A 24413-nucleotide genomic window follows, 5' to 3' on the forward strand; every position below is an offset into this window, starting at 1 on the left:
ACCAGTCAGAAATGTTTATTGAGCCCTTCACCCTGTGCCCCATCTTGGGCCAATCTGAAGAGTCCATGTATTGCGTACCCATGCAGAAGGACAACAAAGAAAAGGAATCCAGTGGGCTTCAAGGAGGAGGAGACATGAGGCACATACAGTATTCTTGAGAAGGGGCATCAGAAGCCAACTTCGAGGAGGCTGTAGGAAGGCCTCCAGGAGAAGGAGTGGCCTATCACTCTGGTTCCCTGTGGTTCTTGACCAAGGTCTCCACCTCCTTCATGAACCGGAGACACAGCTCCTCTTCCCATGGCAAAGCAATGCACTGCACTGCCACGGGGAGTCCCACGGATCCTTGTAAGGCCTGCCAGAGAGAGGGTGGGGGGACTTAGAGCCTGCTTTCCAGTCGCAGGCCTGTGCCCAGCCCCCCTCACCACCATACGCCTTAGCCCCAACATCGCATCCCCAGGCTCTATTAAGGTAGAGATGTCCCGGGTCTCAGGGTTCCAGGCTTCCTCAGCTCTCAGGGAAACCTGGAAAAACTATTTTGACTTTACCTGTCTCTAGTTCTCCAAGGTTAAGATGTAAAACCTTCTCCCTGTGCAGAGAGCTGACTGTAATCATGAAATGTAAAAGTGATTATCCACCCAGTGTTCTCAGCAATGGAGGGAAGAATGTGCAAAGCCCTGATCCAGAGCCTGGTCATACTCCTGCAGTGAAAGAGGTACCTAGACCCCAAACACAGACTCAGGAACATGGGGACTGAACCTGAGTCCCTGCCATGAAATCCAAACATACTTATAGGAATTCAAACATGTTTTCATTGTTTTATGATGATAAGATATGAACCCTTATTTGTCTATGTCCCTGGAGCCAAGGCAGCTGGCTTCAAGTCCTGGCTACCTCCACGTCAACTGCCCATGAGGCGTGGTGGCATTGGTCAAGTCTCTTAACCTACGTGTGCCCCCATTTCCAACTTTGTAAAACCTCACAGGACGGTTATGGGATTTAATGATTTAATATATATACAGCACTTTAAACAGCTCCTGGAACGGAGTAAGAGCTCAAGACACATTAGATAGTATCATTATTGTTATTTTCTCAGAATTCAGGTCAGCAGTTCCACTGGGTAACTCTAGCACTGAAATCAATTTCCCAAAAAGTAAGTTACTTAATGTCTGACTCAGACACATACATACTTTTCGGAGTCAGTCTGTCTCTCCTTCTCTTTCTCTCTGCCACCCAAGCAAGACAAGGTTGTTACTTTAGATCATGCATTAAATATGCACATGGAGGGACACCTGGTGGCTCAGCGGTTGAGTCTGCCTTTGGCCCAGGGTGTGATCCCAGGGTGCTGGAATTGAGTCTCACATCGGGCTCCTTGTGGGGAGCCTGTTTCTCCCTCTGCCTATGTCTCTGGCTCTCTTTCTGTGTGTCTCTCATGAATAAACAAAGAAAATCTTAAATAAATAAATAAATAAATAAATAAATAAATAAATAAATAAATAAAAAAATATAGGCGCATGGAAATATTTCCTTTTGTGAAACCACCTCCAAATTAGTAATAGTAGCATTTATCGAACACTTCTTAGATACAAAACTGATGCTAATTGCTTTCCAGTGTTTTGATGGAGACTTTAGGACAAACTGCAAAATAGATATTTTAATTCCCATTTTCCTGGTGAAGAAATTGAGTCTCGGAGAGGAGCCGTGTCCAGACCAGTTACCTAGTAAGCTCCTAAACCGGGGCATTTGCTCTACTCTTCCTGCCTCTGGGGTCAACCTTCCCTACGGAAGTGACAAGAAGACCGGTGGTTTTGTAGTCTCCCCGAACAAGGACAGAGGCTGACTTGGAGCTCAAAGCCTGAGTCTTCAGAGGTGGGGTGAGACCACAGCAGAGGTGACAACGGATGAACGCCAGGCATGACTGGTCTCACCCCACTCCCACTCGGAGACCCAGTCCTGGCTTGTGCCCCTGGGGGAGAGGCCCGCAGAGGGGAACTGACCTCCCGGAAATACGTGTCAGAACTGTCTCCGTAGTATCCCTTGTAGAAGGCCAGGTCCTCCTCGTCCTGCGGCGTCACACTGGTGACCCGCACCACGCCAATAGGGAAGTTCAGGACGTTGTACAGGTGCAAGTAGGAGAAGCTATCTGTAGGAAGATCCAGGCAAGCCCAGGGAATCTTCAGCGGACTGAAGACTCCAGTGAGGAAGTGTGTTGGGTGAGCACCCCTTCGGCACTGCAGCCCCCCAGCCTGCCACATGGCCCCTTTGGGTGCTGGGCGCCCCCCTGACCACGGCCTCCTGCTCTCCCCACAGGGCAGGAGAGAATGGACGCTATTGAATCCTTACTCAGGGCCAGGCCCTCAGGCCAGTGCTGGCCTCCTTCCACTGCTGATTCCTGGAGTCCTCTCCACCCTGTGGGGCGGAGGGGACTCTTCCCTGTGTACAAATGAGGAAACCGAGGTGGTTGACGGGGGAGGTGGTTTTTCACGGGCCACAGGGTTGTTGGTGGCTGAGGCGTGCAAGTCAAGCCTGAGTTAAAAGGCAGCTCCTGTGCAGCAGCCACCCATACGTAGGGAATGAGTGACAGAGGAGGGGCGGTGATGTCACAGAGGACTTGGGTGCAGGGCCAGGGACAGGATGTGCCTTTGGGCAGCCACGGTGAGGGGAGCCAGGGAAGAGGAGTCCAGGCTTGAGGTGGGTTTTCATTCTGCATTGATAACACCTCTGAGGCCTGTGCCTGTGCTGGGCAGGGCGGCCCCACTTCTCTCACTCCCCCCACTTCCCCCACCCCTTCCACTTCCCCCACTCCCCAACCCCCACGTTGCCCCATAAACTGCATTTCAGGGTGGCTAGACTAAAGTGGGGCAGCAGGAAGTATGTTAGGAGCCAATGCATATGCTAAGTGAAAGAAGCCAGACACAAAAGCCTTCTTCCTTCTGATTCCATTTCTAGAAAACCCTAGGAAACGCCAAACTATAGTGACAGAAAGTAGATCAGTGGTTGCGGGATGCAGGGGCAGGGTGAACTGCCAAGGGCTATCAGGGAAACTTGGTGGATGATGATGAAAATAGTCTATTTTTATTATGACAGTGGTTATATAGCTATATGCATCTGTTAAAATTTATCAAATTACATTCTGAAAATTGGTGAGTCTCGCAGCATGTAAATTATATTTCACTAAAGTTCATTTCTATCTTTTTTTTTTTCTTTTTTAAGCAAGCTCTACACCCAACATGGGGCTTGAACTCATGACCCTGAGATCCGGAGTTGCATACTCTACTGACTGAGCCCTTCAACAAAATTCATTTTCAAAGTGAATGGAAATTGGGAGTGTCTGCTAATGGGTACAGGTTTCTTTCAAAGATAATGGAAATGTTTTGGAATTAGATAGTGGTAGTTGTTGCACGGCATTCTAAATATACTCAAAGCCACTGAATTGTACATTTCAAAATGATGAAATTTTATCTCAATTTAAGAATTTTTTTAAAATAGTGAATGGTGGGCAGCCCCGGTGGCTCAGCGGTTTAGTGCCGCATTCAGCCCAGGGCGTGATCCTGGAGACCGGGGATGGAGTCCCATGTTGGGCTCCCTGCATGGGGCCTGCTTCTCCCTCTGCCTGTGTCTCTGCCTCTCTCTCTCTGTGTCTCTGTGTCTCTCATGAATAAATAAATAAAATCTTTTAAAAAAATAAAATAAATGGTGAATGGTGACAGAAGTCAAGGCCACGGAGGCTGTGTGAAGTCCCAGACTCCGGGTTTCAACCCCACCAGGACCAGTGTTGTCTCACCTAATGCCTTGCCAGAATAGCCTACATCGAAGGCAGGGTCCACAGCTGGTGTCAGCAGCACATCCAGGTCTAAGGACCTCCACCTGGCTATGAACTCTTGCCGATATTCCTGCAGGAACAGTGGGGGATGGGAGGGGCAAGACCAGCAGAAGTCACTGTTTGCAGGACAAGGTCAGGTGTGACCAAGCCTCCCAGTACATTAGACATGGGGAAGAATTCCCAGACTGCGAGATGCAGACTAAGATATCTGGGGTGGGTCAGGGCCTTCCCAGGGGCCCAGGTGAAGGGATGGGAAGGGGAGACTCAGGCTGCATTATTTGGGAACAACATATCATCCTGGTGCCAAAGAGAGGGACTAAATTAACCTCCCAGGTCGCCAAGCCTTCCCATCCAGGTGTAACTGGACCTCCCCTGCAGGCCAGGACAGAGCTCTGCCCCCGTCTGGCCACTCCTGTCACCACCCAGGTCTCTTGCTGCCCCTGCTCCAGCAGTCCCTTGAGGTCTCTTCAGGCACACATCACCTCCACTGCATTGTGCCGCTCCCACAGCTTCTTGGGAGTCCTGGGGGAATAAGTAAGACTTCGAAGCCCAAAGGTTAGCGTGAGAGGACCGACCCCCTTTTATACAAACGGGGACGTTACAATCAAGAGCTAGAGCCTAGTCTCAATGCAGGCTGCAAATCAGCTGATGGGCTGGGAATGACCCTGTGTCATGTTCTCTGACCAAAACACCTTGCTTGTCCAGTGCTCCCAAGAGTACACACCCTCTGGTCAATGCCCCACCCCACCCCCACCAACTACAGGGACTCACAGGCTACCCCCAAAACCACAGATTCTTCCCCTAACCTGTGAGGCCCCCATCAGCCCTCAGGCTACTACAGTCCCAATTCCAAACTAACCCCAGCCCCAACCACAACCCAAACCCAAACCCAACCTCAACTCAGGCCCAACCTTTACCCCAGCCTAAGCTAATTCTAGCCTGAACTCAGAGCTTAACTCCAAATCAAACCCCAGCCCCAAAGTAGCCCCAATCCCAACCCTACTCAAAAGCCTAAATTCAACCAGTGTCAGACATGACCCTAAAAACCTAATTAGATCCCAAAGTCTAAATAGTCCTCGCCCCCGGTGGATGCCAACTCTAGCCACATGGCCCTTCCCCAATTCCCTCCACCCCGTGGAAAATGCTTGTGAGCTTCACCTGAAGAGATTAGCACTCACCTCACCCCACGCATCTCTTCTAAATTCTGGCTAGCTCGGGGTTCCTAGAGAAGGGGAGAGAAGGAGCGACCCATTCAGAAACCACAGGGCAACACCAACCTGCCCAGAATTGAGGTCCAGGAGAATCATCTCTGCTCAGCCCATTGACTTGGAAGCTTGGAAGCTTCTACTCTTCCACAAGCCTTGAGCCCCGTCTAGACCTCCTCTCTAAAACCCCTTCCTCTTTCTGAGGCACCCCTCTCTCTGAAAGTACCCCTCTCTTGTGGCCCCCATCACCCCTTTAGGTTCCGCTTCTCTGAGCCCCCACCACTCTCTGGGGCCCATTCTCCTCTCTGAGTACTTCTCCTCTCTGGGCTTCTCCCTTCCTGAATGCCCCCCCTACCACCACCACCACCTTGGGCCTATACTCACTATGTACTTCAGGATCCAGGCCAAGAAACACTTGAGTAGGTCTGGCAAGCGGAGCTGGTTGATCATTGTCTTCATGCAAGGGTCCACAATGTCTCCTTCACTGAGGAACCACAGATAGTTACAGCCTTTCGGCCATCAACTGGCTCTCACCCAACTGCCCCTCCAGAGGCAAGCCCTGGATGGAGATGAGACCCAAAGAGACACTTCTGTTCCCCTCACCCCCACCCCAGGAACACATGCATATAAAATATGGAGCCCAAGCAGCTGACTTGCTGTTTAAGGTGACACAATTAACCAGAGGTATCCCACCATCCCAGGCTCATAGTCCCTTCCCAGGGCCCGAGTCCCTGCCAGCCCCGCCCCCAACCCCATCCCCTATATCTGAGTCCTGACAAATGTACAGCTTCTCCAGAAGGGTGGCTCCTCCATCAGCAAACAGACCCCCCACGAACAGGTGTTTGACAGCATACTCTATGCGGGGGATGGAGAAGGGGATGACCTGGGAAACAGAGGCTGAGTCAGGGCCTGGAATGCCTGGGATCCTCTCTACCTCCCTCAGGATTTAAAGAGAGGATACCACGTCACTGCTCATCTCCATCCACCTTAGCCCTTCTGCTCCCATGCCACTCCCTCACCCCACACAGAGATGCCATGGCATTCAAGCAACCCTCATTTCCTGCCTGCTTCACTGTGATCCTGCCCCCATGCCATGTGCTTCACATACATGAGCTCATTTAATATTCACTGCCCCGCGTGGTAGAAAACTGAGGCTCAGGGGAGTTAAGAGACTGGCCTAAGATTACATAGGTACATGTGTCACCAATGAGAAATTCTCAAAGGGGAGGCAGGACTAGGACAAGCCATTGGATGTGGGATGCAAGGACTGGGGTGGGGAGGTGATTTTGAGGACAGAGATCTCCTTATGGCCCTTTGATGGAGGCAGAAACCCAAGCTATAGGAGTTATAGGAGTGAGTCCCTGAGTCCCGACCACTGAAGGGGGAAGCTGCAAAATCTGGATGCCTTCCTCACAGGGTGGGCCCACCCTGCCCCCACCTGCAGCCCATCAGTATTCTCCAGGAAACTTAGGGGGAAACACAGTGATGTTAGCAGCTCACACTCAGATCTAACTCCCTTTCTCTCTAAGAATAGCCCAGCCCAGCATCCTCACCAGTCTGGCTTCCCTCCCCATCCAGGGCTAAGCAAGCCTACCTGATGTCCTGCATCCTGGAGCAGCCTGGAAGTAAGCCTCATGGCCCTGGCCATGCTCGGAGATGGCTGGGTGAAGCCATCTGATTCACAGTAGCCAATTCGAAGGGGCTGGTTACTGGAGTATATCTGTGGGCAAGAAGGGCAGGGTGGGGCTCTCAGGGGAGACTGGGTCTCTTGAAGAGCCAGACCAGGGCCTTGGGTCATGGTTGTCTTCAACCTAGGGGATTCTACAGAAGCTTCCCAAGAGCCCCTTCAGTACCAAGGCCTCTCTATGTACTTTCCAGGCTCTAGGTCCTTTGGAGAAACCCCTGGAAGAGCAAATGGATGAGGACATAATTGGGTGGATGAAGTGGATAGGTAGATAGATTCATGAGTGGGGGGGTGGGCAGAGGGTTGAATGGATAGATGGGTGGGTGGGAGAATGGATGGTTGGAATTGAGTGGGTAGGCAGGTAAGTAAGGAGATGAATAGACACAAAGACCTTTAAGCTAAGAAACAGCCAGGAGAGGATGGAGATGGAGAGATCAGTAGAGGCAAATAATGGATGATAGAAAGTGACCACAGATTGATATTAGGATGTGTGGAGAGATCAGATGAGTAAACATTGACTGAATGGTAGAGAGAGACTGTCCGTATGGAGAAGGTTCTAGAGCAGTTAGGGCTGGCTTCAAAGCCCAGTTCTGCCAGTTACTAGCTATGTGATCATAGGCAAGTCACCTCATTTTCCCGAGTTTCCTTGCCTGTAAATGAGAAGCATGATGCTGGGGATCCCTGGGTGGCTCAGCGGTTTAGCACCACCTTCAGCCCTGGGGTGTGATCCTGAAGACCCGGGATCGAGTCCCACATTAGGCTCCCTGCATGGAGCCTGCTTCTCCCTCTGCCTGTGTCTCTGCCTCTCTCTCCTTCTGTGTCTCTCATGAATAAATAAATAAAATATTTAAAAAGAGAGAGAGAGAAGCATGATGCTTTCTATCAAATGAGTATTAGGATGAAGTACAAAGAGCTTGCACATAGTAGGTGCCAATAAATGTTATGGAATAAACTAATGAATAAATGAAGCTGCCAAGCTGGAAGGGCCTGGAGCAATCTTCGTGTCCAACTTCTTTATTATACCAGTAGGGAAACTGAGGCCTAGAAAGATATGTAACTTGGCCAAGGTTACCTGGAGGACTAAAAGTCCAGCTGAACCAGATACCAGGCTCTCTAAACCATACCTGCTGAGTGTTATGTCTGTGTGTGTTGGGTATGTGACGATGGAGTCCAGCTCTGGGGGCAGTGTTAGCTATGGCTCCAAAGTAGCTGAGAGGCCAAAGCAACTGGTATTCAGCAGGGGTGGGAGGTGAATATGGCTGAGGACTTCTTGGTCACTGGACCTTGGGCTGAGAAAGGAGGTCTTCACAGAAGATGGCCAGATGGTAGACTTGTCAATGAGGAATGAAGGGAGGGAAGAGGTGGGAGCCCTCCAGGCCTGCTCCCCAGGCCAGCTTACCTCCTCCCTGAAGGGCATGAAAGGCACAGTGGGGTCCAGTCGGTGCATGTCTTCACTTAGCAGGGCTCGCAGACACAGCACCAGGCTCTCCACATCCCGGGCCATGGGGCCAGCCACCGAGGTCACTGAAGAGAGAAGAGACAGATTCCTCTCTTCCTTTCTGCTCTGGGGACCCCCACTGCCTGGCCTTGGGGGGTGGGGCCCAGGGCCATGATGAATGTCAAAGGGGCCCTGGGGCCAACCTGGGTCAGGGGTTGAGGACAAGGAAAGTTGCAGGCTGGTGCCTGACTGGAGAATCCCCACTGGGGCAGAACATAGGAGACAAGTAGGAGAGATTAAAGCTAAATAGTAGGAAGCACTTCTCACTGGCCTAGGGGGAGGCCAGGTGGGAGCCATGCTGTCCCCTCGAGCGCTTCATCACCAAGGGGGCTAATCTGTCTGAGACAGGGGCTGAGTGAAACGTCTTTGGGAGGAAGGCAGACAGGTTTTCTTTCAATGGGTATGGCCACAGGCACAGACAGGAGCTTACCTGATTTCTGGCCCTTGATAGCAGAGGCAACTCCGGAGTAGCTGCAAAACCCCACCCACACAGTATCCAGCTCAGCACTTGCAGGGAGGGGCCTGAGTGCCAAGCACTTCCCGAGGGCCCAGCACCCAGGAAGAGGAGCTGCTTCAACCCTGCCATGACCCTACTGCCCACAGCATTAAGTCTGAACTCTCTGAATGCCTCCGAGGCTCTGGAGTATCCGCTTCTTCCATGGCTTCCCCTGCCAGCCCTTCCACATACACACATTACTCCAGGCAAAGTAAGCAGCTCACAGTTTATGGCTTCTAGACTCTACACCATCTCTGTATACCCATCCTTCAAAGCCAAGCTCAGATTCTGTCTCTTTAAGGAAACCTTCTCTTCCCTTGCCCTGCCTCTGAAAGTTTAAAGTCTGGGCTTTTAATAAAACTCTGTTGAAGAAAAATGTCAGCTTTATCCTGTGATTCCCACAAGCTTTGACCATCTCTGAAAGCCCCACCACTTTCTGACTAAGCCATTTGCATGTCTAAGAGCACAAAAGGGGCTGGGACTGGGTCTGACGCTGTTCTGTGTCCCCAGCATAGGGGCCACCCCAGTGTAGTACTCAGGGTGGGGCTAAGAAATGAGTGGATGAATGAACAGAGGCAGATATGGGTGGATAGATAGCTGGCTAGGTGAGGGGATGACCGGGGAGGTAAATGGATGAGTGAGTGAATTAACAAATGGGAGGAAGGATGTGTATACATTTTTCAAGGGCTTCGATATTCATCCTTTTGTTTACCGATATATCCCAAGTACCTAGGACACTGTCAATCACAGAGTGAACACTCAATAAATGTTTGTTAGATAAACTAAATGGTGGATGAATAGTGACATTGATTGATGGATAGAGACTAGGATGATGACTGTATAGGTGGGTGAATGGACAAAGGATGGATAGATGGAAAAATAAATGGACCAATGGGTGACTAAAGGAACAGGGAGGGAGAGGAGTCGTAAAGATGAATGAATTAATGAACAAATGAATTCATGAGTGAGCGGAAGGTCTTTTCTATTGTCACCTATACCAGACATGGTGTGTTTATCTGGGGCTGAAACAGGAGTTCTTTGAAACCCCCCTACCTTTAGCCACTTCCCCTAGTACTGAGGTGAATGGATAAGAGTGGATGTGCCAAGCAGACCCTCTGCACCCCCAGACCTCTGTTCCCTAGGCTGGGCTGAGCCTCCCCTTTCCCCCTACACCAGTACCAAGTACCTGAGACGGTATCCTGTTGTCCGGAGGCCACAGACACCACAAAAGCTGGCTGGTATGCGGATGCTGCCTCCGGTGTCAGTACCCATGCCCAGGATGGAACCCCCTTGTGCAAACAGGACTCCCTCGCCCCCCGAGGAGCCCCCCGGTGACTTCTTTAAGCGCAGAGGGTTCAGAGTCTGTCCGTAGATGGGGTTGCTGCACTCAGCGCTGATGGAAGCAGAAGAAAGGGGGGCTGGGAGATGAAGGTTGAACTGGGGAAACATCCCTCCCCGTGTAGAGACCGACGCCTTCAGGAGTCCACCCGGGGCCTGCTTTGGCTCCCAAGCTCCTCCCCAGAGCTGAGCCCTCCTAGTCTCCCTTACAGCTGAGGGGAGGGCCCACGGGAAAGACCAAGAGTGGACACCAACCACAACTCCTAACTTAAAGACAGGAGGCCCCAGCCCTGCTGCCAGTGTTGGGAACAGGTTCCTCACAAAAGTAGGTAGTCTAAATGCTGAGGGAGAAGAGAGAGAATTGAGGGTGAGAAAAACTATGAGAGAGAGAAACTGGGATAATTAGGGAGCTGGAAACTCTTCAGAACCTCAGAGCCTAAGGGCCCGTAGAGACTGTGAAGTCCACCCACACATTATAAAATAAGGAAACCAGGGCGCCTGGGTGGCTCAGTCAGATAGGCGTCTCCCTTTGGCTCAGGTCATGATCCCGGAGTCCTGGGATCGAACCCCAAGTCGAATGGGGCTCCCTGCTCAGCAGGGAGTCTGCTTCTCCCTCTCTCTCTGCCCTTCCCTGCTCATGTGTGCGCTCTCTCTCTCTCTTTCATAAATAAATAAAATCTTAAAAAAAATAAAAAGATGAAGAAACCGAGGCTCAGAGGACAGAAAAGACTTGCCTGAGAACCTCCGTCCTCACAGTCAACTTGACTGGCCCCCACCTCACCCTCCGCCCTGAATTGAGACTTAAGTTGCCACCAGTCCTGGGCCCAGTCCCAAGCCCAGCCCCACCTCCCCACTTCAGAGACCTGAACAGTGTCTGGGGGATGTTGGTCTTAACGAAGGGAATAGCTCCCTGGGCCTTCAGCACTTTCACAATGACCCCGTCCTTGGCCGCTGGCTTCTCCAGGAACTGGGCCAGGCCACACGTAGAGTCATGGCCCTGCAAGGAAGTGACATTAACTCCAGCCCATCGGGGTCAGGATGCAACCGCCCAGCAGACAGACTCTCGTCCTCACTCTGCTCTCAATCACACACATTGTCACGGCCACTGAGACACACCTGCTGTCCCCCTACGAGGATTCACGAGTGGCAGAAGAACGTGGTGGGCCAGAGCCAGACTGTCCGGCTCAGATCCCAGCTGGCCACGTTCTAGTTGTGCATCCTTGATTCAGTAACTTGCCCAAAGTCACACACTCCGATGCTCACAGGCTCGGTGATGTGTGAGGCGCACGAACATGCACATGTACGAACGTGCCCCTCCAGCTCACCTTGCAGTTGTAGGGGTCCTTCAGGGTGATGGGGACCCCATACAGAAGGCCTCTCTCAGTCTTCTTGAGTTTCTTCAATGCCTGCAGTTGTTCCTCACACTCGTCCAAGAAATCCGTCAGGCAGTTCACCTCCTGGTGCACCTTCAGCGCCTGAGCAACAGTGAGGGGGTCGGGATAAGGGGCTCAGGCTGAGGCCAGACACGGGGCCCAGGCAACTGGAGCACCAAGATGTCACAGCTGCCCCCCCACCTGTGAAGAGGACAACAGGTGACAGTCCCCACCCCAGTCCTGACCCCAAACTCCACCTCCTCTAAGTAGCTACAGAGGACACTCTCCAGACTGAGCTCTTCATCCCGCAGCTTCTGGACCAGCCTGTCCAGCGGCAGCTCCAGGATGGGCCTGGGGTCCAGGGACGGCTCCTGTGCAGAGGGGACAGCAGAGGCAATGACTGCTTCGCTTCAGGCTGCTCCCACCCACTCAGCATCACATCCCCACACTCCACTGGATACACGGCTGCACGCCCCTCGCCCTTCCACCTGCTCCGCGCAGGCTCCCGTGCGCATCCTTAGCATGAAGAACATTTCCTGGGCTGTCTCCAGGCTGGCATGAAAGCCCGAGGGGGCAGATGTCCTCTCGGCCTCCGCCTCCCCGGTGCCCAGCCTGAAGCCTGGTATGGAGGAGGGCCTGCCCCCCCACCCGTGTTCCCACCTAGAAGGGGCACAAGTGCTGTGGGAGTGGCTCTGTCTGCATGTTGTAGGATTCAAGGCTTGTGGAAGTGAGGTTCATCTCTGTACGGTTTGCCTCTAGGGTCACCCCGACATCCCAGCTTTCCTTCCTACCCAGCCTTCCCACTCCTGGTGACCTGACCTGGGGAAGGGCAAGATCCAGCCTGGGTGGCAGGAGAGCAGGGACCCGGCCTTGGGCACACACACTGCTGGTCAGCTGGGTGACCCAGGGTGGATCCCTTCCCTCCCATGGCCATCGTCACTCCAAAGAAGAAAGGACTAGAAGCCAATCATGAGTTACCCAGCTGCTGCGAGCCCCATCCTTTGGGGTCTGAGGGGAGGCCCGACAGCAGCCCCTCAGGACTCTTTGTCAGAGGCAAGTGTGACACGACAAGGACCTGGTACACAGCAGGCACTCGGGAAGATGAGGTTGTCTTCCTTCATCCAGCTGAGACAACCCACCTCCCCACCCCCCCACCCCCACCCCCAACCCCAGGGCCTGTAAACTAGAGCGGGGGCTGGGTGGGAAGACAACACGGTGGGCCTTTCCTGGAGGGGAAGGCGCCAGACAAGGGAACTTCCCTAGGGGGTTACGGGCCCCCAAGGCTTCTCTTGAATTCTTCTTAGTCCTCATCTTACTGTCCTCAGTAGCATGTGACTCTTAGACTCTTTCCTTCTGGAAACTCTATGCCCTCAACTCTCCTGGCTTCCTCCTGTCCCGGACAGCTCCTTCTCAATCTCTTCTGCCCCTCTTTGTTCCTCTAAATAAATGTCGGTGCTCCTCAGGCCTTGGCCTCCTCTCTGCCTACCCGCCTACCCTCCCTGAGTGACCTTAGCAGCCAGACGTGTCTCAGATTTCCCTGTGTCTGCAGCCCGGGCCTATTTCCTGCTAAACCTCAGACCCACTTACTGACCCACAAATCCACAGACACCCCGGGACTGATGGCTTTTCTCTCAAACCTGTTCTTCATGAAATTCTCAGTTGATGGTACTCATGTCACCACAGCAAAAATCCTCAGAGTCATCCCGGATCACTTCCTCACATCCCAGCTCTGATGAGAGTCATGATAGCTCATCTCAATCACATGGAAGATGTGTTAACAGCACTCAATAAGTTTCAGGCCACATTCCAAGCATCTTACGTATAATAGCTCATATCAAAAAAAAAAATAATAGCTCATATCACTTACGACAACAACAACCTGAGGAGGTAGAGTGCGTTTTTTTCTCATGTTACAGTAGAAAGAGACACTGAGGCACAGAGAGCTATTTGTCCAAAGACCCAGCTCGTTAAGCAGCAGGGCCTGGGTACACACCTGGTGCCAGGCCCCGTGACCATTCTCTTACCCACACGTATCGCTGATAGGTATTTCTGCCTCCTTCACATCTCCCACCTCTGACTCTCCAGGCTCCTTGCCTAGAATCTTCTCTGTCTCTCAGTATTCTCGGCAGCCTCCTCATTGGCCTCCCTGCCTCTAGTCTCTACCCCTTCAGCTCAGCCTCTTCATTACAGCCCAGGGGATCCTTTTCAGATAAAACCCATAGGTCCCAACTGCCCTCCAAATAAAGTTGCAAAACCACTCTCCTCGGTGTGTTTTACAGACCTTTCACTGTAAGCGTGTAATGTGTGTTCATGTACGGACACACCAAGATTCACGTTTACTGAGTACTTACTGTGTGGCTGGGGACCGTGTTAAGCGCTTGACCTGCACCATTTCATGAAATCCTCATGCAAACCCTTGGATAGGTGCTTTTATATTAATATTTTCACTTCACCAATAAAGGCAACTAGGACACACAGAGGTTAACTCTCTGGCCCAAAGTCATAAAAGCAGAGAGACTTAAACCAAAGTTGTCTACACCCTCACCACTACCCTCAAATGGCTCTTGGGGAGGGAAGCTTTTCTGATGAAGCACGTCCTGAGTGCCAGGCACTCTACTAGGCCTTTTCCCTGCCTGGGTCCTGGTAGGCCCGTGTCACCACCCTTGTCTTTCTCTGCCCCTGTCCCATATTCTGCTGTTTAGCCACACTGCCCAGTCCCTGGACTTGCTGGGCCATTTTGCCATTTTGGTGTCTGAGCTTGGAACTCCCTTCCCTGTATGCCACAGGGACTTTCAGAAGAGCCCAGACTTGGATCCTTCTAGAATAGTGCAGGCATTTGGCTAGAATGCACCTCAGTGGCTGCACTGAGGCTAAAATGAAATCCTTCTGAGTCACTTAGCAAAAAGCCACTCACACGAGTACTCCACTGCCCCCAGCTGCCCTAGGCCCTGCCATGGGACTCCACCCTCTCTTCACAGTCCAGCAGGTAAAAGGTTAATGCCCAGCCCAGCAGGGACCCTCTAGGCACAGCCTCTGATTCCCTCAAGGACTGAGAAGAGCCAGCCTATGCTCAGCCCTTGCCCTCACCCCTCCAGAGCCCTAAGGAGTCCTAGTAGGACCCTTCCAGGGACCATCCCCACACACAGTGACCATAGGCTCCAACCAAGACTGCCTGTCAACCCTGATTCCTACCCATCTACCTGGAGAGATGACACTGCTGGTGGCACGTCTGCTGGAAGGTGCCCAGCGTCCATCTGGGCCTCTGAAGGACCTCCCCTGCAGTTGTCCTCACATGGCCACTGCTATAAAGGGGAGCCTCTCCGGGAGCTGGGGAGCAGTGGGGAGAGCAGACAGAGGGAGCTAATGGGGGCCACTGGAGGCTGCTGCTGGGACTGCTCCTCTGCCAGCACAGCGGGCACTGCAGGGACTGGGGCAGGCGGGGCTTTCAAGGGCCCACCAATACATTCACCAACGCAGTTACTCGAGTGTCCCTTCCACCTAAAAGAATAAATTCATTGAAACTCACTAAACACTGGCCCAGCAAGGACATTAGTTTTACTGTTACTAAAGTGAGAGCCCTCACTTAGCTCCTGCTTGCTGCGAGCCAGACCCCACCGTGAACACTGACCAGCTGACCTGAGCACAACAACTGTAGTCATCACCCCGTTGGAGACATGAGGCTGTTATAGCACAAAGGACTTATTTACAATATACGCATGTTGTGCCATATTGTCGGTTGGACAAGTGACCCTTGGTATGGGCTCAGGTTGTGATCTCAGGGTGGTGAGAGCCGGTGTCGGGCTCTGAGCTCGGCACAGAGTCCACTTGAACTCTCCCGCCCCCTCTCCTGCTGCCTTGCCACCCTGCGCTCTCTCTCTCTAATAAATAAATAAATCTTATAAATAAATAAATAAATAAATAAATAAATAAATAAATAAATAAATAAATTTTTAAAATGCATCAGAGTCAGGATTCAAACACAGACAGTGGAGCCGTCTTTGAACGACCACACTCCTGACTGTCCTGTTACACAACTTCTCACGAGGCCCATAAGATTGGGATCACTGGGGATCCCTGGGTGGCTCAGCGGTTGAGCACCTGCCTTTGGTCCAGGGCGTGATCCTGGAGTCCTGGGATCAAGTCCCATGTTGGGCTCCTTGCATGGAGTCTGCTTCTCCCTCTATGTCTCTGACTTTCTCTCTCTGTGTCTCATGAATAAATAAATAAAATCTTTAAAAATATATACAAAAATCATTAAAAACTAATTGGGATCACTGTAATTTTTTAAAGGTTTATTTATGGGATGCCTGGGTGGCTCAGTGGCTCAGCATCTGCCTTCAGCTCAGGGCATGGTCCTGGAGTCCTGGGATCGAGTCCCGCATCAGGCTCCTTGCATGGAGCCTGCTTCTCCCTCTGCCTGTGTCTCTGCCTCTCTCTCTGGGTCTCTTGTGAATAAATAAATAAAATCTTTTTTTTGAAAAAGATTTTATTTATTTATTTATTTGAGGGGTGGTGGGGAGGAGCAGAAGGAGAGAGAATCTCAAGCCAACTTCAGGCTAAACACAGAGCCTGATGCAGAGCTCGATCTCACCACCTTGAAAGCATGACCTGAACCAAAACCAAGAGTTGAAAAAATCAAAAGACAAAATAAATAAGTAAATAAATAAATAATAAAATTTTTTAAAAAGAAAAAAAAACAAGAGTTGGACACTTAACCAACTTAGCCACTCAGGTGCCTCGAGATTGCTATAACTTATTTTGCCATTCTTTTTTTTTTTTTTTCAGATTTTATTTATTTATTTATTTGAGAGAGAGAGAGACTGAGATAGCACAAGTGGCAGGGGAAGAGGGAGAAGCAGGCTCCCGCTGAGCGGGGAGCCCGACGCAGGGCTCCATCCCAGGAACCTGGGATCATGACTTGAGCTGAAGGCAGATGCTTAACTGACCAAGCCACCCCTATTATTCCCTTTTAATAACAATGTTTATGACTTAGCTGAGAATACAGATGCTTAATTATATAGAATCTGAGAGCATTAGACTAGCTAGACAATGATGAGCATAATTGCTACAGGTTTGGCAGAAGCTGAGTGAGGACTCAGTCCAAGGAGTGACATCACTGATGTGTACAGAAAGTCTCTACTTAACGAGACTGCCAGTCACCCAATAACTCTCAGTTTATTGGGAGATCTTTGAAAGATTGGGAAATCTTCCAAAGATGTGAGCCACTTAAAAGATCCCCACAAGTTTTCTAAAAATTAACACATTACTTGGACATTATTAGGATAATCTGATGAAAGAATTGAGCCTCAACTTATATCACTTACTTTTAAAAATATTTTATTTATTTATTCATGAGAGACACACAGAGAGAGAAGCAGAGACACAGACAGAGGGAGAGGCAGGCTCCATGCATGGAGCCCAACGCGGGACTCGATCCCGGGTCTCCAGGATCACGCCCTGAGCCGATGGCAGACGCTCAACCACTGAGCCTCCCAGGTGTCCCAACTTCTATCATTTTCAAGTCTTTTTAACACATACTTTGGGTTAGAACAAATCCCCCTCTTGCCAAGTCCCACGGCTCCATGCCTATCTCATCTTCTCTGTTCTCAACTGGCGCTGCCTCCTATCATGGTTTAAAAATCAAAGAAAATATATTGTTACGTTGTTATCAGGGTATCAACATATTATTCATATTTATAGAGTAGTTGTGAAATATGTTTAATATAAAAACTCTAAAAAAAATAAAAAATAAATAGAAACTCTCAACCTTCAGGGAGGCTAATTCCCCCTGAGGTGACCAGAGCTTTCCAGCCAGCAGCCTTCAGCCGTGAGCAGCTTGTCTATTATCCAGTGGACTGTAAGTATTATTTTCTATGTGCTCTACAGAAACAGTGATCTCAGGCTTTCTTCTCTCCGGCACTGCCTTCCCTCCTCCTTCCTCCTTTTGGAAAACTACACATCCTGTAAGGCTCAGCTCCAGGACCACCTCTCTGAGAAGCCTTCCCCACCCAGCCCTCTCCAGGTGGACCAAAGCCCTTCCTGCTGAGCCCTAGAGCTCCGCGGGCATCTGGCCCTCACCACACTCAGCTGAGCTGCCTCCCATCACAGTTTGCGTAGATCTGTTCCCACCAGCAGGCCACATTAGGACCAGGAGCACGTTTAAGGCAAGTCGAAGTCAGATGTCAGATTCATCTTGCTTATGAATCTGTCCCCAGGGTCCAGCAAAAGGCAAGACCCAGAGAAGCCCTCTGTAAAATTTTGTTAAGCTGAACTGAATTGGATTTGTTTGAACCCTGCCAGGGTTTGGCCTGTGTCTCAGCCCCCTACCTCCCTGGGACATAGAGCTGGACACCTGAAGCCTTGAGGTGGGAAGGTACCCAGGACAGACCTGTGTGGCTTTGCTGGGGAGAGAATAAGGTACAGAGAGCCAGGAGGCCTGTAGCCTTGGGGGAAAGCTGGAGACCCCAGGGGTGACCTCACCCTAAACCCTTTCCACTGGCCAACCGACACACACACTCCCACCGGCTCCACATCCCAGATGCCCCCACGTATACCAAACAGATGCCCAGACCAACACAGAAGCAGATGTCCTCATGCATCAGACACCCGGCCACACACATACATGCTCAACCATTCAGACCCAAACCAGCCACACGCATCTAGATGTACACACTTGAATCAGTAATATAACACATACACAGCCAGCCAGGCACACACACCACAAGCCCATGAAACAAGCACACACAGCCAGGCATCCCACTCAACCAGCACACAAGAACAAGCTAGCAGGAGGCACACATAGGCAGGTTCTGGTGTGTGCAGTAAAGGCACCCAAACCCACCCCCATGCGCGCGTGCACACACACACACACACACACACAGGAATCCTCTCCATCACGCTGATTCACCACAGCAACCCCATTAGCCCAGATATCTTGCTCACCAACCGGGGAGGGGCAGCTGCTCTCTGGGGGCAGATTGATTTATCCAACTAATTAGCCCCAATTAATATTAATACACATTCTCAGGAACTGTAGCAGCTCAGGCAGAGAAGCTGTCCCTCGGGGCCATCAATCACCATCCAGGGGACGGCAGAGGACACTCGGGAACTCCAGAATGTGAGGCTAGCACCCCGGGCCCTGGCCCCAGCCCCTACTCCCAGGGCTCCCAGGGAGCCCGTCACCATCAACCACAGTTGGGAACCCCGAGGTACCATAAGCCCACCCCTCACAGGGCAGTTGGGGAGCCCAGAAAGGGGCTGTCACGTTTTGCAGGCCCCCCAGCGGACCCCAAGAACGATGGAGGGTGGGCTGCCTCCCCTTCCCACCCTGCTCTCTGCCACCCTGGGCAGGTTCTGCTGGGACACCCACAGCTCAGTCCTTTCATCTTCAAGTCCCAGCCCAGCCTCGATGACTGCCCCAGGGCCTTGAAATGTCCTCACCTAAGCTGTCAAAATCCCTTTAAGATGCATAGCTTCCTGGGAGGACCCTATCCCCAGTGACCACTCTGTGCTTTGCATCTATCAGGTGCTCTCAAACATTTGCAGACCCCGGGGGTGGGGGCATGGGCGGGAGAAGATGTAGCCAGGGTTCCTGTGTCAGTGGGGTTTGGGGGTATGCAGGAGCTGAAAGAGACTGGAAAGAAGATCTTCTGCCTCCAATTGCTGCAGTTTATCTTCTTTCCTTTTTTTTTTTTTCTAAGATTTTATTTATTTATTTGAGGGAGAGAGAGAGCGAGCAAGCACGAGCAGGGGGGAGGGAGAAGCAGACTGCCCACTGAGCAGGGAGGCCGACGACGTAGGCCTTGAACCCAGGACTCCCAGGATCACGACCTGAGCCGAAGGCATACACCACACCGGCTGAGCCACCAGAAGCCCCAGTTTATCTCATTTCAACAAATAGCTTAAGTGAACACCCACCACGTTACTGAGTCATGTGGGGGCTCTGGGAAAACAAAGGAAAAACGGCCCCCCCGCTCATAGGCCCAGAGTGCATGGATGGAGGGGGAACGGAGAGCAACACAAAAGCCAGCGTGAGGGGTGCAGGAGTGCCCCCGCCAGGTTCCTCGTCTTCTGAAGGCGATGGGGCAACGGCCCTGAGGTGGGACCTACCTGTTGGGATGGAGGGCTGGGGCCCTAGGGTAGATGTCCACTCACCTGCTCCCGGAGACGCCGTGCCAGGGCTTCCATCCGCTGCAGTGCCTCCACCCGGCGCTTCTGTGCCCTGGGGATCTTGCTCCGCGCTGGAGCACGCTGCCAGGAACGCAGGGCAGCCCCCAGCAGGGCCAGCAGGAGCAGGACCAGCAGCCAAGCCACCCCAGGCATCATGGAACCTGTTTGGACACAGCAACTGCTCCCTCAGGAGCACCACCTGCTTGCTTGCCAGCTATATGCTGGAGCACCCTCCCACGGCAGGATCACGGGGAGACAGAAACCACATATGACTCTCCCTGGGGCAGGATCCAAACTTCCCCAACCCAGTCCTTCTACCTACCTGGGCCTCCCGGGACCAAGCCCTCGTGCCCCAGGAGATGCAGAGGAAAAGGCTTTGGCAGAGACAAGCGTGAGAGGCGTCCAAGCCTGCAGGTGGGCAGGTGACCAGGCTCTGACCAGACCTCCTCACATCCTTCTCCCCCACCCCACCCTTCATACACCCCACCAGAACCCTAGTCTGACCTATGGTAGCTCCTAATGGAGCTGCCCCTGGGGTTTCCTGTTTCTTCCAGAATAATTGCCAGCCCCCTTAACATGGTTCACAGGCTACATAGACGTAGACTGAACCAGTTCACTCTGGAGGGCGTCTGAGGCCCAAGCAGAGAAGAAAGGAGGGACTCTGGGGGCCGGGCAGGGCTCTGAAGGCCTCAGCCCAGGGGAGACGATACAAGAGAGTGAGGACAGAGCAGTCAGGCATAGCCCCCTCTCCTGCCTCTGCTACCCTAGCTGCGCTCTCATTCTTGACTGTAACACAAGGCCACATTCGTGATCCTGGGATTCCAGCCTCCCGGTAGACTGATTCCCCCTTCCAGACTCATTTCCCATCTTCTCATCATTCCAGGAGCCCCCTATAGGCAGGGGGAGCAGTGGAGGGGAGTATGGAAGCTGGGGAGGTGAGGAGGTGCAGGTGGCTTCCTGGTGGAAGAGCAAAAAGTGATGGGAAGATATGGGGAAGCAGAACTGGAAGGACTGGTTTGGGAGCACTTTGGCTCTTGTTGGAGCTTCTGACCCAGTTCTGTCTCAGAGGGGAGAGAGGAGCTACCCATCACAACTGAGGCTGACAGTCATGGGGACCGGGAGGATGATGGCTCCACCCTCAAGGCTGGGACGTTGGAAGCAGAAGGAGATACTTGTGGTTGGTGGGGTCTGAGCACCTGATGGTCACCTAAGGGCTAGATGTCCAGTTGTCCATGACCTGCTGCTCATGACCCAGAGGGTAACCCAAAGGCCATCTGCTCTCTAACACTCTGTGGCTTCACCAAAGGATCTCTGGAACTAGCCCCTCTCATTCCATCCCCATGTCTTTCTTCTCTTTTCTGACTATTTCCTTCCCCCATACTGAGACCTCCCTCACTGAACCCCAGTTCTCCCCTGATGGCTCAGCTCCCCTAGGCCATTTGACATTTGCACCCCTTACAGCACCCTAAACCTTACTACATCATCCTTTCTCAAGTTGCACTCCTCCCTTAGCACATCACCCCATTTTATTTCGTCATCGCACTAATCATTAGCTAAAATTATCTTATTTATTTACTTAGTCCTTGCCTTCCTCCCTAGAAAATAAGTTCCATGAAAGAAGGACCTTGTCAGCCCTTTTCAAAATGTCCAACACAGAACAGGTGCTTGGTAATACTTCTTAAATGAAATCACAGGCAGGTTGAGCCCTTCCTTCCCAGCAACATTTAACATGCTTAAGTCTCTCTCATTAAAATAAAAAAAAGAGGGGGTGCCTGGATGGCTCAGTTGGTTAAGCATCTGACTCTTGATTTCACCTCAGGTCATGATCTCGGGGTGATGATCTCAGGACCAGGAGATTGAGCCCTGTGTCAGGCTCTGCACTGGGCATGGAGCCTGCTTGGGATTCTCTCTCTCTCCCTCTGCTTCCCCCCCTTCCCCTACTCACTCAATTAAAAAAAAAAAAAAAAAAGCAAAAACAAAAAAAACAAGCCTTCGCCATGTACCTACTGAGTTCCAGGCACCGTGGTGGGTGCTGGATACACAAGAGCAAATCTCACACACCTTGAACCCAAATGGCCTCACCTGCCTAAGACACCCAGGGACACCACTCCCAAACTATGTGGTGGGAAACTTGAAGGGGGCAGCCCAGGCTGGCTGGTAGGCTCAGGACTTGGTTCTGCGGGTGTCTTTTAAGGGTGTGGCCAATCAGATGGCCCTGGCAGGTGGCCTGGAGTGACACCCAGGGTCTTTCCTTGGCCCTGATCCGATCAATATTGTATTGGTGACTCAGATGAAGTTAAAGAGGTCCAAAAGCTCAGACTTGTGGATGGACAAGGTGGAGCAGAAACAGTGGTCAACAGAGCCGGGATCCCAAAGGCTCTCAATAGGCTGGGGCCCTGGGATGACCCTAAAAGATGTTGCCTAACAGGGACAAATAGCAAGTTTTCCTGCTAAACATCAACGATCACAGCCCCAGGGAGAGGAAGGGAGGGTGGACAGGCACATGATAGAATGTCCCATAGAGATACACCAGCAGGGGTGCCCAGTGAGTGGAACTTCCTCTGTCTCCAGTGTTTGTGGTCACCTGGCCCAGAACCTGGCACCCTGGATGTTTAGCGCATGTTCTCAGGATGATTGTGCAAACAAGGAAAATATACTTAGTCTGGAGTTGGCAGGTGGCTTCAAATATCTGTGCAAGTCTTTGGCCTTGGGCAAATTGGCAACCATTTCTAAACTTGTTTCCCCACCTCTAAAATGGAAGTAATAACGGCCATTTTTTTCCAATGGGAAAATGGGTTACCAATTCCACAGCCTAACAGACATCAGATTCTCTAAGACACGGCCCCTGTTTTGGAGTATGAACAGGAGCACGAAAAAGCCCTTTCTTCCCAGCCTGCCAGCTGTAGAGGGAACACTGCCCTCGCCTTGGTAAGTGGGAGGTCTGTAGGGGCAGACATGAGGAAGAGCACGTATAGGAAGCAAACGGTGTGGAGGCGGGAGGTGTGCACAATGTCCCAAGTGCCACCCGAGGGCCACACTGGGACATGAGGCCTCGGGAAGGAGAGCGGAGTGGAGTGGCCAGCAGCACGAGTAGGTGAGGCATGGCCTTGAGGTCATGGCCAGGAGTCTGACCCAACACAAGTGATGCTCAAGGTTTCAGGCGTGATCGGAACTGTGTTTGGGAGGCCACCCAACTCCTATCTGAAGGACAATTGGAAAAGACCAGTCTGGGGCAGGGGAGGCCAGGCAAGAAGCCTGGCAGTGGACCTGGGGAGAGGGTAGAAGGCAGAAAACAGACAGTAGCCATGGGGCCTTGAGGGCCTTGAGGCCACTGGACTGACTGGTGGTCAGACAGGAAAGAGGAGGTGGCTGGCTTGAGCCGTCACTCCTCCGTGCCTCAGGATCATGGGACCCCAGGAAGAGCTCTCTGCCGAGACTTTGACATAAACTGACCCAGGTTTGATTCTCATCCCTCTTCTAGCTGTAGACCTTTCTGAAAAAAGGGGACAAAGATGCCTACCACAGGGGTAATGGGAAGATTAAATGACCCAAGGACAATCCAGTGCCCAGAAGGTAGAGGGTTGGGGATCCCTGGGTGGTTCAGCGGTTTGACGCCTGCCTTTGGCCCAGGGCACAATCCTGGAGTCCCGGGATCGAGTCCCACATCAGCCTCCCGGCATGGAGTCTGCTTCTCCCTCTGCCTGTATCTGCCTCTCTCTGTGTGTGTCTATCGTGAATAAATAAAATCTTAAAAAAAAACAAAAAACAAAAAACAGAAGGTAGAGGGTTCATAGCAGGGTATCGGGTACATGTCATTCCAGATGCCCTTTCTCCTTTTTCCTGATCAAGTCACCTTATCACTCCATGTATCTCCAGGGCCTTCACCAGCACACCTACCTGCCTCTCTTCCTCCTTTCATTCAACACACATCCTCCAGAATGTGAGCTCCAAGAGGACAGGAATCTAGTCTGTCTCAGTAATCACTCAGTCTCAGCACACAGGTCAGTGCCTGGTCCCTAGGGGATGCTCACTTAATATTCACTGACCTAAGTACCTGATATGTGCCACTCTACATGCCAAGAATATAGTGATGAGCAAGACAACATAGAGCTCTCGGGAAGTTTGTTTGAGTGGAGGGGAACAAAAAAAAAAAAAAAAAAAGCCATATAATTCCAGATAGCGACAATGCTATAAAGTACAAAGGATGACATGGGAAGCTGTTTTATAAGTGGGTGATCAGGGATCCCTGGGTGGCTCAGCGGTTTGGCGCTTGCCTTCAGCCCAGGATATGATCCTGGAGTCCCAGGATCGAGTCCCACATCGGGCTCCCTGCATGGAGCCTGCTTCTCCCTCTGTTCTCCCTCTGCCTGCGTCTCTGACTCTCTCTCTCTCTCATGAATAAAAAAATAAAATCTTAAAAAAAAAATAAGTGGGTGATCAGGGAAGGTGACACAGGAGCTGAGCGTTCCAAGCAGAGGGGACCAGTATAACACAAAAGCCCTGAAGCAGGGACCACCAGCTGGAGATGATCAAGAAATGGAGGGATCCCCGGGTGGCGCAGCGGTTTGGCGCCTGCCTTTGGCCCAGGGCGCGATCCTGGAGACCCGGGATCGAATCCCACGTCGGGCTCCTGGTGCATGGAGCCTGCTTCTCTCTCTGCCTGTGTCTCTGCCTCTCTCTCTCTCTGTGTGACTATCATAAATAAATAAATAAAAATAAAAGAAATGGAAAGGTGCTCATGTGGCCGGAGCACAACGAATGAGAGGAAGACACGCCCAAGAGGAGGCTGGAGAGGTGAGCAAGGGCCATGTCCCACAGAGCCTCGCAAGA

General features: G+C 51.8%; 1 protein-coding gene across 2 annotated transcripts; it reads right to left on the minus strand.

Moving 5' to 3' along the window:
• LOC140602597 (fatty-acid amide hydrolase 1-like) lies at window positions 1-24266 on the minus strand. Of its 2 annotated transcripts, none has more exons than XM_072772303.1 (16): window positions 19906-24266; window positions 19569-19744; window positions 11672-11785; window positions 11367-11516; window positions 10905-11038; window positions 9890-10096; window positions 8638-8678; window positions 8109-8233; window positions 6620-6745; window positions 5811-5908; window positions 5410-5509; window positions 4999-5042; window positions 4303-4342; window positions 3782-3890; window positions 1995-2140; window positions 1-352 (listed from the first exon to the last, which is right to left on the minus strand). In XM_072772303.1, exons 2-16 carry the CDS (start codon window positions 19737-19739, stop codon window positions 224-226), a joined length of 1734 nt encoding a protein of 577 aa, XP_072628404.1. In that variant the 5' UTR covers window positions 19740-19744; window positions 19906-24266; the 3' UTR covers window positions 1-223. The 2 variants fall into 2 exon arrangements, with proteins under 2 accessions (XP_072628404.1, XP_072628403.1); XM_072772302.1 differs by having other exon boundaries at window positions 19569-19761.
• Between the last annotated feature and the right edge of the window lie 147 nt (window positions 24267-24413).

The sequence above is a fragment of the Canis lupus genome, chromosome 13, assembly GCF_048164855.1.
Source record: "Canis lupus baileyi chromosome 13, mCanLup2.hap1, whole genome shotgun sequence".
Taxonomy (NCBI): domain Eukaryota; kingdom Metazoa; phylum Chordata; class Mammalia; order Carnivora; family Canidae; genus Canis; species Canis lupus.